General features: G+C 42.0%; 1 protein-coding gene across 1 annotated transcript in view; it reads right to left on the reverse strand.

Annotated features, from left to right (window-relative positions):
* The window catches only part of MED1 (mediator complex subunit 1), a 25,529-nt gene extending 6,192 nt beyond the window's left edge, over window positions 1–19,337 (reverse strand). The window contains exons 1-15 of the mRNA XM_061557107.1: window positions 19,070–19,337; window positions 16,461–16,567; window positions 15,332–15,410; window positions 13,555–13,609; window positions 12,202–12,337; window positions 9,213–9,241; window positions 8,120–8,191; window positions 7,187–7,261; window positions 6,919–6,992; window positions 6,658–6,747; window positions 6,124–6,235; window positions 4,486–4,610; window positions 3,287–3,411; window positions 2,024–2,234; window positions 835–930 (exon numbers count right to left, since the gene is read on the reverse strand). Of these exons, the coding sequence (XP_061413091.1) occupies window positions 835–930; window positions 2,024–2,234; window positions 3,287–3,411; window positions 4,486–4,610; window positions 6,124–6,235; window positions 6,658–6,747; window positions 6,919–6,992; window positions 7,187–7,261; window positions 8,120–8,191; window positions 9,213–9,241; window positions 12,202–12,337; window positions 13,555–13,609; window positions 15,332–15,410; window positions 16,461–16,567; window positions 19,070–19,154 (1,471 nt within the window). The 5' untranslated portion in view covers window positions 19,155–19,337. The remainder of the gene's footprint in view (window positions 1–834; window positions 931–2,023; window positions 2,235–3,286; window positions 3,412–4,485; window positions 4,611–6,123; window positions 6,236–6,657; window positions 6,748–6,918; window positions 6,993–7,186; window positions 7,262–8,119; window positions 8,192–9,212; window positions 9,242–12,201; window positions 12,338–13,554; window positions 13,610–15,331; window positions 15,411–16,460; window positions 16,568–19,069) is intronic.
* Window positions 19,338–19,924: the final 587 nt, after the last annotated feature.

Below are 19,924 nucleotides of genomic sequence, written 5' to 3' on the forward strand. Positions count from 1 at the left end.
AGTTACAACAGGAAATGTCAACGGTTCATGACATCATGTGGACAGAATACATCATCATCGTCACCCATGATCAATCCACTGCTGGATGAGGGCCTCCCCGAGTCTATTTCCTGAAATATATATTCTCACGAAAGTTTTAATTAAGTATATTTGTTACAGAACAAAATACCAAGAACCCAAATCTTACTATATATCTTAAAACAGGTTTATGGCCAAAAAGCAAACATTTATTTTAAATGCATGCGTAATGTTTGCATTCATAGATATGCTTACATCTTATGGCTTAAGGTAATTGAGTGAAACCTGTTAGAAATGGACACTTACGCAGTTTTCCACTGAAGAGAAAAATAAAGGACATTCGTAGAGCAAACATTTTAAAATGTCTACAAGCATGGTATATGCACACACAGTCACGGATCAATGATCTAGATACATATCACAGGAAAAATCTGCTAAATGTATAACTCAACTTGACTATTGCAACTCTCTTCTTCTCGGCCTTCCTGCCTACGCCTTTACTCCTCTCCAACAGACAAAATGCCGCAGTCCGGATAATGTTTAGCCTCTCACACAATGCCCATCTTACAACTGCTTCTCCCTGCCCCCACCAAGCTACGACCAGGCCTACCCCAATCCCTCCTTTAACTACTCCCACCTATCCTCCTGTCACCACAACTACACCACCACTTGTAATAACCTCACTCTTTATTTTAACCACTATCATCTTACATACAATTGTATAACTGTTTTAAAAGCACCTTGGATTACGGTGCAATATAAATCTATATAAGATAAATAAAGTGGATCATACTGTGTAGTGGAGAGAGAGCTTACCGCAGGCCATGCTGTCCGTTAGTGGGTGCTGGAAGGTGACTGTAAAGCTGAAGTCCGCAAGGGGACTCACTTCAAACTGGTAGTAGTCAGACATATCTGGGAATGACAGAGCATCAATCACTATCGGTTAGTGTGCACACATGCTCAAGCGATTATGAGTGCTTCAAGCCACTTCTGTGGCATTTTCATAAGAGCTCTGCTTCGGGATCCACACAAATCACTCACCCAAGCCTGAACAGGCACATTGCGCACGTCATCTGCCTATCCAGAAATTTCAGAACCTGTGATTTTAATTAAAGTTACCTTCACTATTGGTTCTGCAAATGTAAACGACACAAAACTTCTGTGCAAGCCATTACTTGTTGCATCTGTTATTCCTCACATCGCGACACTAACAAGAGCCACTTTGTCGTAAAACTCCGAGCCTAAATCCCCAACACACCATTGAGCCTTGAGATAGGTTTTATGTGTGCTTAATGTTAAGTTTTTCAATTATAGATTTCAATAACCCATTCATGTGAGTAAACATCTCTTATTTAACACAATTTTAAAATATATTACAACACCCTGGCTATTTACATTGTGAAAGCCATATTTATACAACTTAGGTAAAAATAATGATTGGATTACAGCAGAATGACGAAGACTTACAACTCGAATACCACTCATTAAAGTATAAGGTTATCTTCCTTGCCTGTTAAACATAACTCTCATTAATAACATAGTGCTGTTTGTTGCTAGCCAACTTACATTTGAGCCTTTGCGTCTGTGCTCAGCAAGTGATAAAAACGTCTCTCTTAAGGACAATCACAGATGACTTCCCTCAAATAGTACTAATTTTATTGCTATGGAGGCACGATAAATTGCTACGCTGTATCATACTCCAAATGTCTATGCTCAATGCATTTACCAACCTGCATTGACAAGCATGGTGAAGTATGGTCAAATTACTCCAACAACCCCGTATGGTGTAGGAAAGCCCTCATCCAGCAGTGGATTGGTAAACAAGTTCCATATAAACATACACATGTATTTTTATTCTTGAATAGACTATCAATGCACCGAGGGCAAAACAATTATTGGTGACGAAAACCGTGAACTCAAAGCCATCGACTTGTGGAAGGGTTACACATTGTTACACTGCCTCATCTGCAGGGTCACCCCTGCTGCTGAACTGGATGCTTCTCACCGTCGGTGATCCCAGTGCGCAGGCAGCGGCGCATGCAGCTGTCCAGCAAGGCGTTGTAGATGAGCTGGCGCCGCACGGCCGCCAGCACGGCCGGCACGTGGCTGGGGTGCGAGAAGGGCACCTGTCTGACGAGCGTGCCCACCAGCTCTCGCCCATCCTGCCGCACTGCTCGCTTATTCAGGAAGTAACAGTGCCGTTGGTCTGGAAGGACCTGCTCGCCACACGCACAGATTGCATGGCGTCGTTTTAAAAAGGGATTGGCCTATTGGCCTAGTGCTAGGAAGGGATGGGAAAAGTGCTCAAAGTTTATTTGTGAATGGAATTTATAAGAATTTATCAACCCAGTGATTCATGGAATGGTCACAATTTAGGGTCCAAATTTATTCAATTATGAAATATTTATATTTTTACTAAATAATTTGTTTTATCTTGGTTTTTGTCTTATTTACAGTTTTGTTTTTTCATCTGCATCCATTTGCATATAATTTGCACGAATAGTAAGTTATAGATTATTTCATGTAATATTGAATTGACAAGCTTGTTGATTTAAATTGGGTAATAGAAAGGTCAGATGTAAGAAGTTCCAAAGGGGAGCTATAATAGTAAAGGAAGTATTTAGTCATGCAGTGAAGCAGCTGGATACCACCAGGATGAAATGAGTCAACCAAGCAAGTAAATTGTGTCAAAGAAAATAACACTGTCATCTTATTATTTATTGCATGTGCTGATAAATGTTACATTGTTTGTATGCTATTGTGCTTATCTATACAGGATGTCCTGAGGAAGAACTTTCAGCCAAACTTAAAATGTTTCCTTATTTCACAAATCTCTTTTTTTACCACATATAAAGTATACACCAATGAGTGTGCACTCACACATACAACGTGCCATCAGTGTGTGTGCATCTCCCCTCATTAAAGTGCACACCAAATGAGTTTGGAGGGCAAAAGTTCAATGGAATCAAACTCATTTTTGTAACATTTAAATGCTATATTTCTCACAACACATGTTATACTTCACATTCTTCAAGTTAAGCAAGCCTCTATAAAGTCCCCATATAGGCACACAATGGGCATTGTGCTCAGCACCACATCTTAGACCTCTGTGTCTCAGCAGTGCTGATGCTTACACAACACACCAGATACTCATTAACACATTTTGAGCCAATGATATGCATCAGCTGGACTCCAACCCAAGTAATTTAAATAGCTTCACAGTGTGCACACATGGACAATCACATGTATTGGTCTGGCATGAACCCACCACACAGTAGTACATTGCATGTTCAGTAGAAGACCCCGGTTGGGGTGGTGGTGTCTGTCCTTGTGTGCAGTGACCGATGAGCTCAAAGAGAGGCCCCATCGTATCCACATGCGTCACAGGAATCCCTGTCAATGAGGAACCCACAAGCACATAACACACACAAGGGATGCATGAGCATGCACAGACAAAACACACTGTTGAGCCTTGTAGATTACTGGGGCAAAAGTTGATGGCACAGAACTCACCTATGTACTCAAATTGCCATGTTTTCATATTTTTTGTCAACTCAAATTGGCTGCCATTATATAACCTGGCGTCCAAATTTTCTGGGCTGATTTTGCTTCATGTGAATTTCCTACATCAAAATTTGGGCCGAGCAGAAATATATCACCAAGCGTCAATACAAAATTCTGTCGGCGGCAGAAACATACAATAGACGATTTATAACGTCGCACAATTTTGCAAATGGACAAAAAATCTTGAAGGCGACTCAGAGGCGCGGAGCCCAGCTCACCGAGTTGAAATCTCGTCGGAAAAGGTGCATTTATAGATGCATTTAATTTAACATGTAGAATTAAATACTTAATTGTATCAGCAACGTGAGCTTGGACTTTTACTCCTCACAAACATTACTGGGAAAGATCTTCCCAACTCATGTTATAACTCAAATAACTCAGGAAATCACTTGTTTTAACCAACTCAAGTTTAGGCTACCTTAAGGTAAGGCTAAGTTGAAGTACACTCAAGCTGACTGGAGTAGGCTGTCCGTGTAAACGTGGTATTAATGAGCACCTGTTAGAGAGAAAGGCAGCCCAATGCCTAGCCTTTTGTCTCCATAATGCTGATGTTTACACACTGCAAAGGGTACTTGTTTTCGGCAGAGGAAAGCTTGTGCCGGCTCATGCCACTTTTAGACGACAATTACCACTGCGATTGTGCACAGCCAGGAATGGAATCCAAGTCATTGGGATCAAAGTACAGTACGTGAACCATTGCGCTCACTCCTGACCATAAACCTGCATAAATATATCACTCTTTATGGATATGAAAAAATCAAATTAAGATAACTGAATATAACTGGCAATGTGGTATTGTTGTACATTTGAGGTATAAAATGTAAACACAACAGTGGAAATAAAAACAACACGATACTGACGTGAACCAATCCTTCATGACTAAGATGTGCATTTCAACTGCACCTGTTTTGGTTTGGATCTGCTGCATGGCCGTGTCAGACAAAGGCAGGGGCTGTGGGAACTTGAGGTAGAAGCAAGCCGGTAGATCGATGCTGTTTGCATTTGAGATGGCGGAGAAGGACGGCATACTGGGAGAGGAAAAACACTCGCTGATTAATGAGCATTCACTCAAGTCGAGCAGATGTCACTTTGAAGATGGCATTCCAAAGCAAAGCCACAACACATCACGAGGCGTCAAGAGTGTGGCTGATTCTTGAGTCTTCTTTAAAATGTCACCGTGAGTGATGTTTTTGTTCTCGCATACTAAATGATAACACGGAGCGTAAGAATTCATGATGATACTCATGTGAAGTTCAATGTGACATTTCTCTATATTTTACTAACATTGTTTCTGTTGGTTGCTATGGTTGCATGACTGAACTGCACACACTCCCGTATGTCACCAAAACTGCAATGCTCTGTGCATTCTATGCATCACCACTGCACATTCCTATAGAAAACATTGCAAAACAAAATATAGCTCCGAAGTCATGAACTTCAAATACTATGTTGGTTTTATGATATCCGTTTAAGAAGCACTTGCGTCGCAACCCTAGATAATTATGACAAGATAGAGATATTACTTTGTTATAACCTATCATTCGGGTCAATCTTTCCACTGCTGAAGAAAGATCTTTCCACGCCGTCACCATCCCACAATCCAAATTATACCATGCAACAATCCAGCTCCTGCACACGATTAGCATGGTTGGCTATGTACTGGTGCGAAAGAAGTCCAACATCCATACATCTCCATGGTGGAGGTCATATCAGGGACTTTCCCTCTGACAGCTGCCACTGTTATGAAGTCTCAACCACCGATGTTCTGTCCAAGCACAACTTACTTTTCTGAACAGTTAGGGGACATCCATTTAGTACGAACGCAAAAATTTGTCAAAACTTGACCACTGCCCCCCTCCCTGTACGCACGCGTACTTTTTACACCCCACCCCCCCACCTGCGTACGTACAGCTTGACGCATCCCCCCCGAATCCGAAAGAACGGCCGTTATTTAATCCATGCGGGCAGAAACGATCAAGGATTAATAATTAATATTAACGTGTTTAAGCAAACAGATAGTCCACCGCCGGACTAACTAATTTGAAGGCCAATGTAGACAAATTATTATCGAGGCTTCACCCCCCCCCCCCTCCATGCGTACGTACTAAATGGATGGCCCCTTAATATGTCCCAAGCATGCATTTTTTCGCTGATCGATGTGTTCCCCTTTCTGTCTCTCAGAGTAATTCTCGACATTTTGTCGTGCACTTTTTAGCTCTTGTTTAAATACCCTTATCAGTCTATGATTCTGATACAAATTACAACATGGAATCAATATACAGTGATCAGATATTTATTTAGGTACATCGACACGTTTTTAATTCTTTTATATGGTGCATTTGGTCTAAATATTTGCAATTATGGCAGATGGGAGTTTTCTTTTCCGCTCATTTACTGTGCTGTAACATGAACACGTGTATCATGCTCTCGAGTGTCGGATTCCAAGCTGGGTCCAGGAAACGCTATATTTCTTTCCAAGTCATCAAACCTTAAGCTGCAACTCAATAACGCCCAGCAAACACTGACCCAGAGCAGACTCACCCGGTGCCGTCTATAGGGTGGGTGCCAGCGATGAGAGGCGCGATGGGCAGCTTGAATGGCCCTGCAGCCGCTTCGATCATCACGTGCGCATTCATGCCTAGTAAACGAGGCACTGAGCGTGCAAGGGAGGGGCGAGTAGGCTCAAAGTGAGATTACAGCAGTGGCCACTGGACGTTGATCAAATATTTATGCCACATGCGTATTCATGGGCACGGAGGTGAAGGTAACACCCCGAACATCTACAATGACCTCCACATGAGATGTGACACTCGTACACCTCTGTTGATGTTTAGTGCAGTACATGTGTCGGGCATTAGTTGTGAACTGTGTATCTATCCTGCATCAATTCCAATTGGCCTACTTAGATTGTTATGATAACTCCAAAACAGGTTTTTTTAATAAAACAAACATACATCTTGCATTGATAATATAATTAAATGCATGCACAATAAATATAGCTGTCACAAGTAGCAGTCTGGTATGGCTGTTGAAATTGTATTCTGTAACAGTGCTGTCCCTTGATGTGCAGGTTACCATTGTTATCGTTTAACGTAACAGTGGATTTTGTCTTCTCATCCAGCAGGTCGTATGGCGAGACAAAGTATTTGAGGGTCATAAGGTGGCCTGCAAGGTCATACAGAACGGAAACCAATGCATTAGCCAACCCACATTAGCAAAAGCCAGACAGTGTAAAACATACTAATACATCTGTAAAATAAATTAATACTCTCTACATCACTTATTTCTGTGCGACAACTTTAACAGTAAGAGCTGTTCAGGTTGCGAGCATCCTACCTCCCATGCGAGGGCTGACGTACCCCACCACGCCTTGCAGAATCACTTCCTCTACGCTCACATTGGTGGCTGCCCTGTTACCAAGCATAAACACCACACAATAGCCGTCACTGTGAATGCTCCATATAAATAACTTTCTCTTTAAATTTTGATGGTAGTAACATTAGACCAACATTTATTTTTGGCCATAGACCAGTATGTGGAATAACAAAACATAAATCCGTTGACGTAAAGACCCTTGCATCACCGCACTTGGCACAATCCTAACCTGTGCATCTGAGCCATCTTGGCCAGGTCCATCTCCAAGGACTGTAGGGCAAGGTACACCTTTGTTTTCAGCTTGCTACAGAAAACAAACACAGACCATATTTCAGACGGCTTATCTCTCTGGAAAGAGGCACAAGCAAATTAGACCGTGTGCCAGGGCCACTCTTACAGCCAATGAACTAACACTGAGCCCTGGTGCGCGTTCCCCAATCCCATGGCAAATCAGCAAGAATGAAAACTGATTCTAGAATGCATAGCCTCAATGTCATACTTTATCCATTTAGCAGTTTCTGCCAAATTCGTACCAATGTAGGGCCAAGGAATTCACACCTTGACACATCTTCTCGACATGACCAAGGGACTGTAGAAACTAGATGAGCACACCTCAATATTAAAACAGTTTTAGTATAGGAAACACATTCTCACATGATACCAGGAGGGGGGAGACAGAGGGCAACTTCTGATACAAACACACTTTGATGTAAGCAAATCTCGACTTGCACTCAAGGGGTGTGCTTATGTCCAAATTATGCCATTTTTCACCACTAAATTCTATTTCGCATTTGTAATCAGCTTCTAGCTATGATGCGATGCACTTTTACTGTCTAACTCATTTTGGCAGCAGAACCTCGTGTTTCATGGTACACCATCTGTTTATTGTATTTTATCTTTCACAAAGATCTTGATTAATTAACAATCTCAATTAACTTACACCAGTAATGTCACGCCTGTGCTACATGAATGACATGGTACTCTAATATACATTGGGCCCCCTAAGCCACCTCTTGTTGAGGCTAATTCAACACTGCCGGGCCCCTTGAGTGGTTTTTGCCAGACATGGAAAAGCTCCACATCCCCAGAAAACCTTAATGGCTGGCTCCCCCTCTCAATCATGCTGGAGTAATGGAGCACTTGAACAGTGGAGTGCAAGTACCTGTCTCCTGGCAGCTTGTAGAGGCTTGCCAGCCCCTCCAAATGCTTGGAGAACTCCTCCAAATTCCCTTCTCTAGACAACAGCAGCATCAAAAGTGAGCCTCACCACAGTGCAATGTGATCATTAAGCTCCATTCCAATCTCTAAATGAACAGTGACATACAAAAAACAATATTATTCTTGTTTTCCTTCTCAAGTAACATTCATTTAGTTTCGAATAATGCTCGTACTTATACACTACTTTAAAGCATTGCACCTAATGATACTAAATGTCCTAGCATGCACTGGATTTGCCAGTGAACATGACAGCTTAATCATGATTAAAATGTCAAGAAATTAACTGAAACCAATGTGTCTATATACCAGCTGCAGACTCCATCATGTGCTGTGATGTCACAGTTTACAGTCGTTTCAAATTTCCTGAAACATTTTCAGCTGGAAGCAGTTTTGTGCGTGCAACTGGCTGATTATTATACGACGGCCAATCATGTCCATGCACTCGAAAGACGGTCATCTGTTTAATAAACAATTCAAGAGCTCTATTATGGGCGCTATGAAAACACATTGCAGCACACGTGACGCATCAGCGAGCACAAGCTAACAATGTCCGAGTGTGAACAAGCCGCGCAAGGCTAATCACATGTAATGTAATGTGGGGTGCGCCTGCCAGCATCTCTTGCAGCACTGCCAAGTGCTGAGACACCTGTAGAACTTTGACATCAATGATCGATTACATGCAATGAAGAACGTATTTGGTGGACAACTTAATAACCTGGGTAGACGCAATACATTTACTTAAGTTCCCAAAAAGACATTGGTGCGGTTTTTAGCATAGGAATAAACATGTTGTGACAAATGTAGAACATTTATGGCATAATATAAATGTTTTTTTTTTTTACTGACAGATGAAAGCACCAGTGTAAGATGTAAATATTGTTTGTATTAAATTTGTGGAATTGATACTGATTTAAAACATTTTTTAAAGGGTTCCATGACCTCAATATACTCTTTCGAAAAATAATTATACCGTTAACATCGGAACTGTAGAAACCAACATTACTGCGAGCTACAGCTGCATTCAATAACCTGCTTACCTCAGTATTTGTGTCAGCTCTGGACAACTCTAAAAAACACAAACAAAATGTCAACATCAGCATTGGCCCTTCTAACACAATGCATACAATGTCAAATCTACGGATTAAGCAGTTAGCCATGAGAGTTTATTTTGTACGACTATACCATGTGGAAGTAAATTGTTTCAATGTCAGAGGGATTAACAGTTTATTACACATGTGCACACCAAATACTTTTGTTTCGGAAATACAACCCAATTTAATAAACCTAGGAATCTGTTCATTATTTCATGAAGAATATTAATCTAATTACGATGCCCCTGCATAGCTCACTGCTATGGAAACTGGAGACAGTGACAAATGGAATTGCTCTACTTTTTTTCCCCAGTACAGTACTTTATAAACATGGTGAGACTTCTTTATCACTCCGTCAATCCTCATGATTGGCAAATATATCAAGCTTATTGTAAAATGTAAAATGCCAACATTGTCTGTGCTGCAGCTCCACATTAACTACTTCTGTCAACATACAGTATGCGTTTAAGAGTTTTAAAAGCTCATCATGTTCCTTACAAGAGCACACAAATGAGCAACTTTGAAATCACTTTTAAAAAATTATAAAATTGCGGTCATCATGATTGTTAGCATTTAAAGACTAAACGATGGCCAGTAGATGGTAGTACAGAAAGTTGGGTTCTTTAGAATCTACATATTTTTAATGTTTAGAAAATGTGCATATAAATCTCAGCACTAATATACATTAAAGGTTTGTATATCTTCAATATGAAGCAATATAAATGAAGTTTGTTCAAGAATCGTTTGGGAATCAAAAAATGTAAACTAATTAACATAGCACAGCTTCCGAGCTTTCGACAGTTACAAGACTGTATACAGTAGAAAATCTAGCACTTTATGTAACAGTTTGTTTATCAAAAGAAAAAATAATAATATAACTATACTTCAGCTACAACTGAAGTAGGAAGTATAGTTAGGTTTCATTAACCATGGGTGGATTCTCCGCGTTGCCAATTAGCCGTCTTGCGCAAATAAAAAGAAAACACATTTTCTATGCACGCTGGTTTAACTAAGCTGTTCCTCACTCATCTGGGGTCAGGAACCCAGTGCCCACGTGACTTAATATTTCCACAAGTAAACAGATAACTGTACAAAATCAACTGATTACTTCAAGAATCAATAAAAACAGACAACACAATCAAAATCTTCATCCCGATTATATACACTTGAGCAATACATTTGTTTTAAAGCCTCACTTAGATGTTTTTCATTATCCGGGCACTCCTCTTCCCCATTACGCCAAATAAACGTGAGTTCACTATTATAGCAGTGCTGTGTACAGTAATTCCTATCACAATTATTTACTATTCATGTAGTTTGCTATTCCTCTGTTGCAGAGGCACTACAGGCTATATTAAACCCCTGCAGTTTTCTCTCCTTCAATGGAAGGAATAGCAAAACTACAAATTATTTTCTGAAGCCCTCACATGGCTATTAGACCTCGCCATTGACATTTAGCTCCTGGATATACTCCCACATGCAAGAGTATAATTGTAGTCATTCTAGGAGTGTATGTGTACAGCCCTTTTGTCAATCCACTGCTGGGCGAGTCTCCCCAAGCTGCGGGGGTCATGGGAGTTGTGACCACACGTCACCATATTGGTTCATGCGGGTTGATGAAGGAGGGCGGGGGGGGGGAGCACAGATGTATAACACTTGACTTTTTTTTCTACACTACCCTCTGCTGCCCACCACGTAGCCCTGAAAAACCCTATGACCATGTGTGTACGCATGGTGGTCATCTATCATCCTTACTCGTTTCCTGCTTAGCTTCTGATATCCGACAAGGTTGGGCGCATTCAAGGCAATTTGGGAATATGCAATTCGAATAGCACTCTATTATATTTAGATTCAGCGGTCAACTGTGAGTCAAGTATTACTATAACAGTTGGATGATTATTGTTGTACGAGTATTATTATACTCAAAGTGGCATCTTTACGTTGAGAGTTGACTTTAGCCTATGGGTTACTTCATTTTTGGCAACAGCTGGCTGGAGGAAATTACAACCAATTCAAGATAAGACCATGTCAAAAATATGCAAAAGTGGACACCGAGGTCGGGTTCATGCATTAAATGTTCGTATAAAGCTGGGTGTCATCAGCATTGAAACATTTGTCAACATGTAAACTACAGATTAATTCCAAAGATTCGTGAGAAAATATTGGGAAGAGCAGGAGGCTGAAGATGGAACCTCGTGAGCCACCAGAGCACATGGGTTAACCGAGAGAAGAACAGTACTTGTTTGTAAACATAAAGAGCAGCTTGAGGGGTAAAAGTGATATCAAGAGAGAAGTGTGCTGGCGACACCGACATCGTTATGGAGGTGCTCAAGGAGGATAGAGTGGTCGAAAAAGCAGCAGAAAGTTCTAGGAGAATTAGAAGTGAGAACGACAGGAGAACAAAAACAAGACAGCTGACATCAGAAATCTAGTTTTGGGGGTCAGAGAATTTCGACTGGCTTCAAGCAAGAGATTTCAATCTCCAGAGCAAAATGATGAAATCGATGTCACCACTATCGATATTTAAATAACTAACATTTCAATACAGTGCATTGAAATTGAGATGGAAAAGCAAAAAAGTTAATTCAGAACAAGTTATCTAAAGCCACTATTAATAAGTTGAAGAGAGAAAAAAAAAAAATTCCCAACAAAAGACAAAATGCACAGGACTCTTCAAAACCGTGAGAAAGAAATAGAAAAAATAGAGCACAACAAAAGACAAAAGGTCTTGAGAATTCATGAGGCATTCAAGGCTAAAGGGCATAGTATTTTTTAAGAAATCCATTACAAAGAAACACACAGGGTTCATGTCAATTGGCAGGAGAGGTGCATTCTACTGAACTGCTGGTACAAGACCCATGTCGCTTACTGGTTGTCGAATTCACTCGGGATGAGAAACACTGAACAAACGGCCAGAGGCTGAGAGGAAACTCACGGCAGGGTTGATTTCACCATGATGGGCGACCCTCACATCGCTCACAACGCCAGACGGTTCCATCTGCACCTCCAGGTAGAACATGTCCGAAGTGATATAGCACTCTTTTCCTGTGGGGCCGAGGTGGGACGCCAGTCTGTGTCGCACACATCACAGAGGCCACCCTTAAGGAGATGTCTATGCCTTGAGGTACATGTTGTTCAATATCAAAACATTTCCACGAGCTTGTATTGTTATATTCTAAATATTTTTTTAGTGAGCTCACCTTCATAGGCCCATCAATGAATGCTCCTGTGTACCCATGATTATGTCGTGTACATTATGCTAAACATTTTTCATGAACTACCCATCAATAAGTTAAATTCCTTTATGAATAATGACGCATACAATATCAGGAGCCAGATTCACATTTGCCCCATTATTTTTAATTGAATCCCTGCAACGTTTTCATTGCAGAGATAATCAGATGAGAAAGAACATGAAGCAACAAGTAAATTAGGACCCTACGTGGTCAGTGGCCTTCACGAAAACAGCAATGCATTCATATTCCAGTCAGGATAGGATGTATTGGAGAAATGTCCAAAAGCTGGTGTTGTAGAGGGAAGAATGTTTCTCTGTCAGGGATATTGTTATGCTATATATCATGGCTCTACCTGGAATGGTGAAAAAGAAAAATGCTAAAAAAACATGGGTATAGAGAATGAAAATTTGAACTGATAACAGCCTCCTCAGTGGATTTTTCTTCAAGTCATTTAATATTCCCAAGGTACAGCCAATACAACAAAACGCAGGCAGAAATCTAAAAATATATATAATAAAATCTTGCACGTGGATAATCCTTTGCAAGGGTGTGCAGGGGCATCGGATGGCATTGTGTAAAATATATGTAACAAAATAACTCGATAAATAAGCCCATGAAGCCCGTAACGTTTTCAAAACGTGTGCATTTTACCAATGAAAATGACATGCAAAAAAGTGTATATGCAAATGTTCACATTCACACGACAAGGATGTACACACAAACCTACTTGCCTAAAAAAGAACGATGCATGTGGATGTTCACAGCAATACACACAAAGCATATATAACTGGCAATGCTGAGTGTTTTCATTAAACTGTGCTAAAGAGGACAGCTGAAGCCAGTGCCATTCCTTTCATAACTGTAATAAACATATAACAGTCTCAGCAGTTAATTCAGTAAGATTAATCATTTCCTCTTTTTCATGCATATTATATAGACCATAAATGCAGCTATCATGAAAAACTGTAGTTTAATTGCAATCACTACAGTGCACTGAATCTAAAAATACTGCAAATGTGCTTGTTATCACCATATTTCACACCCCCACTCACCCGTTGTGCTTGGCCAAAGCCTCCAGACGATCCACCATTCCTGGGAGGGAGTTCACTGCACACGCACAAGATGCAGCGTCGTTTTAAAGCTTGCACCATCATCAAATTTACATTAACAAGCATTCATAAATAAGGACATAACAATTAATATAGTCTTACATTATTGATACGTACATTGAATTACATAATTGATTATTTAGAATCTTGTTTACTTCGAAGTAACTTCTCCAAATGTATACCACTATAAATTATGTGCAATGGGTGAATTATTACATTCTTAACTCAGAACCTGTTTGAAATAAATAAACATAATCTCATATTGTGAAAATTGCAAGGATTTTCATAAATGACTTTGTGACAATACATTTTCTGTTCTAGTGCTCGTGTTTGAGTTTTATTTTATTTGACTGTATTTGTGACAAACTAGATTCAAAGCTTTTGTGACTGCAGGAATTACACTTTGGTTCTTTCGGTAAAGTCACGTAGAAAGAAATTAAATTATTGTCTCTGTGTGAGTCTCTCTCTGCTTGTGTGTCTGTCTGTGTGTCTCCGTGTCTATGTTTTGTCTCTTTCTCAAATTTAGCAATCTTTGGAAGAACGTAATCAACCAGGTGGGGTGTTGACTGTTGTGTTGGCCGATTCTCTGTGTTTGTTGTATTGCATTATATTTCTAAGTTTACTATGTTTGTTTTCTCATTCATTTGTACCTGATGATGGTTGCTTGTGTTGCAATCGAAACATCGTATTCTATTATTTAATTTAATTTCTTTCTACGTGAATTACCGAAAGAGCCAAAGAGTGTATTTGTGACAATTATCTATCGGGAAAAATACATAACTGTATCGGATAGTAACTAACTAGTACCCAAAATGCCATGGGGAATCAGTTATGTTGCAATGTGTGTAAATATACAAGGGGTGGTCAAATGGTCAGGAAAACCCCTTAAACAAAAAAAGTCACAATGACCTGGCTTATCTAGATTTTCTAATTTTTTGGGAATGAAGAGTAAATATTTATTGTCATTGACGATATGGATGACTTTTTGAAGTGTTTACGTTACAATTTAGTTTTAGAATAACAGTAAAACCTTTTGAAGCCGGACTAATTGGGCAAGTCTTTTCGATTATGAGGGATGTTGGGAATACTGCAAATAATTATAATTCATCACTAAATTTGTATAAAAATGTTATGTAATGAAGACATTCAATTACCACTTAAAAATACTTACCTATATATAATGTAATACTTCTAACTTAATAAGGCTAAATAATCACTACAGTATAGATTCATCTGAGTCACCATCACAACGAAGGACAGGAAGGCTGAGGGGTTCACTCGGTACAGAACACCGAGGAGATTTTTCTGACGGGCTGGAAAAAACTTAATTTGTAACATATAAAATAATGTATGTCAAAAACAAGGGGGCAACGAGCAGGACATGATTTTCAAGGGAACAGGTTGACCTAATTTTACATAACATTTAATTACAGTGTCTAGATTTGGAACCACGAGTGCACATGCACACCATAATCTACCGCTCACAGCTTAATTAGCAAGCAAACAGCATTCGTGTCGGAGCTTCTTGGTTTATTCGTGAAATATTTATACGTGTATTTTCGGAAGCCTTCTGCTTTACCCCAAATGATGCCCTGCTGCAGTCTGTTTCAAGAGATTTTACTGTATTTTAATGAGTTTATATAACAAAAATTTACCATCTGATATGCATCTCATACCAAATGCAGTGTAAAAATAAGAAAACTGTGGCAGAGTTGATTACCTTTGATCACCTTCTGGATGGTCTCCAGACAGTGTAGGAGACGCTGATGACCTCCTGACTCCGGCATCATGCGCTTCTCCTGAAACACAAATCCCCCATATAGTTTTAACAGACTGCTGGGGCAAGGGCTATTAGCAAGCACCTGTGCATATTATATATGTCCTACACAGGCTGTTAATAGGGGGTGGTGTGACCAAGACCATGCCCGCCCACCTTTTTCTCCCAAGTGCTGATGTTCTACATACCGCACCAAAGGAGAAATTCTCTACTGATGTTGGTCATGAGTGGGAATCAAACTCAGATCACTAGGCTACCGCTCCACCTACACATACAGTATACACGCTGAAATATAAGATCCTTCGTATATCCTACATAGGGGACTGGGAGCAAGTGCTGTTAACGAGCACCTATGAAGGCCGGCACAGAACAAGAGTGGGTGATGTGACCAGCACCACCTCCAGCTGTCTTTGGCTCCTTACAAACATGTACACATTCTCACATAAGATACAACAAAGCACAAAATAACACTTGGATACACAAACACACGTCTGCTTGGCTGCAAATTGTAATGTAACACTATTGACTCAAGCAGCTTCAGGTTGAATGTCTTTGCGTGACTGAGCTCTAATGAGCTGCCAGGTGTTCAGGAAAAGTGATCTATTCTTCCATGACTGGCACTAGTTTTGTTTTCAAATTCAAACATTCTATTTTAAATATATAAAATATATGCAATAAGCTGGTATCAAGCAACATATTTGATCAACTTATCATAATGATCAAGTGTGTGCAAAATTTTGCAGACCCAAAACCATCCTGAGCCACCTGCCTTTGGCCCCATTCACAGGGAATGAATTCACTAATGCCAATGAATGACAATACTGGTTGAAATTTGTGTCCAGAGTTCTTGTTAACCTTTTCTTCCACTTAAATATACAAATGGGATTTGTTATTTTCCATATTATAAATTGTGGGAACTTAAGATTACTCCACCACTTTCGATGTGGCAAAGGCAGTTCCCGATAACCTCAAGGATGTGCCATCTTGGTGAGAGCATAGTGACCAGAGAGGCAAGGCAAAGTTTTCCAGCACCATAGTCAGAAGATGGTCACCATCACCTGATGATCCTTACCATGGCCTGCCGCACAAGCTTGAAGGTGTCGGACCATGGCCTCCCTACAGAGTGCTTGGCTCGAAGCCGCTCCATTAAAGCGCTGACCTGATCAAGGCGTTCCGTATCTGAAAGTGAACCGTTTTGGTGAATATCGTGATACAAATAAAATGCTCAGTTGGTTATCTCCAACGTACAGTGTGCAAAAATACGCAGTCACACGTTTAAAATGTTGTGTCGTTAGGGCACGTGACGCAGCCAATGGGCCAACATCCAAGGGTATCTAATTTTAATGCAATTAAATGCATGACTCTAATTTAATTGTGGGTTAATGTGCTTGTGTGCAGGTTGTTATGCACAATTATCACACACACACACTAGTTCGCTAGTGTGTTTGTGTGTGATTTCAACTGGCAAATGTTGTTTTTAAATATACAAATGTTTTTTTTATAAAACATTTTATAGTTTATGAAATCAGAGGTGGCTATATCTTGAAACGCCCATTAAACAAAATAAAGCATCGGAAATTCCAAAGCTTCCAATCTTAGTGATGAACTTAAATATTTGAAAATATTTAAAATATAACTTTTTCACAGTACGTAGCCAACCGTGCCAATCGGAGGTGCGGGGGAAGGACAACTAAACATAAAACAACAGTTCTAAAGAAATTAGTTTTCAATTAAATCTGTACTATTTGGAATTGTCATATTAAGAAAATATATCATGGTATGAATGCAATTGTTGCCATGAACATAGCCTCTGCAGCAGCATCTCAATACCACCCGTCAACATCCCCACCATCTCCAGAGCCAACACATTCTCACCACCACCTCCACACACCCATCACATTCTCACCACCACCACAATCCCCATCATATCCCCATCACCATGTCCTGGTGCTGTTCCCTGCGGTAAGCTCATTGTGGATGCGGTGCAGCACAAAGTGGCAGTAGCAGCAGTAGCCAGGTGGCATACACAAACTTGTGCCACACGGGGCGCACAAACCATCAATTTGCGAGCGAATAAAACTATAGTGCTGCACCGGTCTGCACTTTCATAACATTGGATCCCAACAAAAAACGGAAATGAGATTACCAGTGTTTACCACAGTCGTTAAGTGTGAGCGGTGAAATGCATGCATGCATGAGCTTGGAGCTGAGACGAAATAATATGGTCTCCAGCAAAATGCAGCCCTTACTACACACCACGGACTTTATAGAGTTAATGTTCACCAGTAAAAAACGTATTACTTATCACTCGTACACCAACAATTCATCTCAATAAACATCACACAGTCCTCATTAATATCATTACATAACAAATCCTTACCACTACACACCCACCAAATATTCACTCCCCTCGTCACTCGGCTTCATCCTCACCATGTCCACACTTACCACTCACTCATTACCACTCACCAACCACTGCATCCTCACCTTCAGGTATTCCCTCTCTCCAGCACCTCCATCATCACCTATCGCAACCTCTCCACATTCGCCCTCACCACTTAAAACCTATTCACCCTCTACACATTGCCCACCAAGGACGACCCACTCATCCTCACCCTTCTGCACCATCACCATCCTCACCACTGAACCCCTCACAATAGACCCTCAACTCTCCACCATCCCCTTGCACTTTCTCTTCACTCACTATCCTCTCAATCTCACCACCCTCTAACCCTCACCCCCCTCCACTACACACCACTCCTCTCACCACTTCATAGCCACACCACTCACGCCCTCACCACTCATCCTATTGCACGTTCACCAACCTTCTCACCTTCGCAACTAATCGTTTACCTTCATTGCTCATCGGATTCCCCAAGTCTTTAGATTCGAAACCTCACCACTCATCTCCCTCTCAGCATTCATATGTAGCCTGGCCACCCTCAAAACCTTACCACACTCACCTCACCACTCACCTCATTCACCCAAATGCTTCATCATTCTCACAGGGCTATACCTAATACATGAACTTGAACATTCACCCCCTCACCACCCACCGACACACGTGAACCTCTCTCACCATTCACCCCCCTCACCAACAAACCCTGTTCTCTACGACCTCCCCTCTCTCTCTCTCTCATCCCACATCCTCTCCCCCTCACCACAAGCCCCCCTAAACCTCACCAACAACTCCATGCACCGCCAACAACTCTATGCACCACCACCATCACCACCACTTTCACCCCCTCACCCCCCACCGACACACGTGAACCTCTCTCACCATTCACCCCCCTCACCAAACTGCTCACCCCCCTCACCAACAAACCCCGCTCTCTACGAGCCCCCCCCCCCCTCTCTCACCCCACATCCTCTCACCACCAGCCCCCCTAATCCTCACCAATAACTCTATGCACCACCATCAACTCTATGCACCACCACTTTCACCCCCTCACAACCCACCGACACACGTGAACCCACCTCACCATTCACCCCCCTCACCAACAAACCCCGCTCTCTACGACATTCCCCCCCCCCTCTCTCTCACCCCACATCCCCCTCACCACCAGCCCCCCTAATCCTCACCAACAACTCTATGCACCGCCAACAACTCTATGCACCACCACCACCACTTTCACCCCCTCCCACCACCACCAGCGTCCTCGTCGTCGTCGTCACCGTCACCTGTGCGCGGCTCCGGGGGCAGCGTGACGGGCGACTGCACGGCAGCTCCCGCCTCGCGGGCGGACGGGACCCGCGCTGCCGCCATGTCCCTAGGCGCCTTCTGCTCTTGCTTTTACTGCCTTCAGCTGCTGTCGCTTCTTCCCCCACCGCTGCAGCCGCTGCCGCTGCTGCTTCAGACGTCGCCGTCGCCGCTTCGTGCTGCCGCCGCCGCCGTCTTTGCGTTCCGCAGCCGCACTGCCGGCCCGCGCGCGCTCATTGGCCCAGCGGGTGTCACGTGGGCGCAGCGGCTGACCCCGCCCCCCCCCCCTGCCCCCTCCACCTCGCAGGGGTCGCCTCGATCGCGCGTGACGTCACCAAACTCGGGCGACCAAATTACTGCGGGGAAAGCGCAGAAGCTTTGGATTATTAAACTATAAACTATTGTTTGTCAAATCGAGGTGGTTGTTGTTTATTTGAACAGGTAAGGGTCACCGAGCTATATAGCTCTTTTTTTTTTGCTTGCAGAAGTGACCCGGTTATCGTAAATGATGAGCTCAACGAAAGTGGCATGATGGTGTTGAAATGTATTGCAGACGAATGCTGCCAAACGCGTGGATGTTGATTTTAAACGTGGAGGGTGGTGGAGGGTGGTGGTGGAGGGTGGTGGGGGGTGGTGGGGAACCGGAGAACCCCGGAGAAAAATCCACGCGGCCACGGGTAGAGAGATAGACGTGCAGACTCGCAAATATACAGCAGGCGTCAGTGTTGGGATCGGTATAGAGCCAAACGACCTCCTTGCACACCAAGGCGAGGGAGTTCACATCCACCCCACCAATGCAATGTGCTGGGATGTGTTTTTACTACGAGCCGAAAGAA

The sequence above is a fragment of the Lethenteron reissneri genome, chromosome 23 (genome assembly GCF_015708825.2).
Source record: "Lethenteron reissneri isolate LAM-NWPU_2019-01 chromosome 23, ASM1570882v1, whole genome shotgun sequence".
Classification (NCBI taxonomy): domain Eukaryota; kingdom Metazoa; phylum Chordata; class Hyperoartia; order Petromyzontiformes; family Petromyzontidae; genus Lethenteron; species Lethenteron reissneri.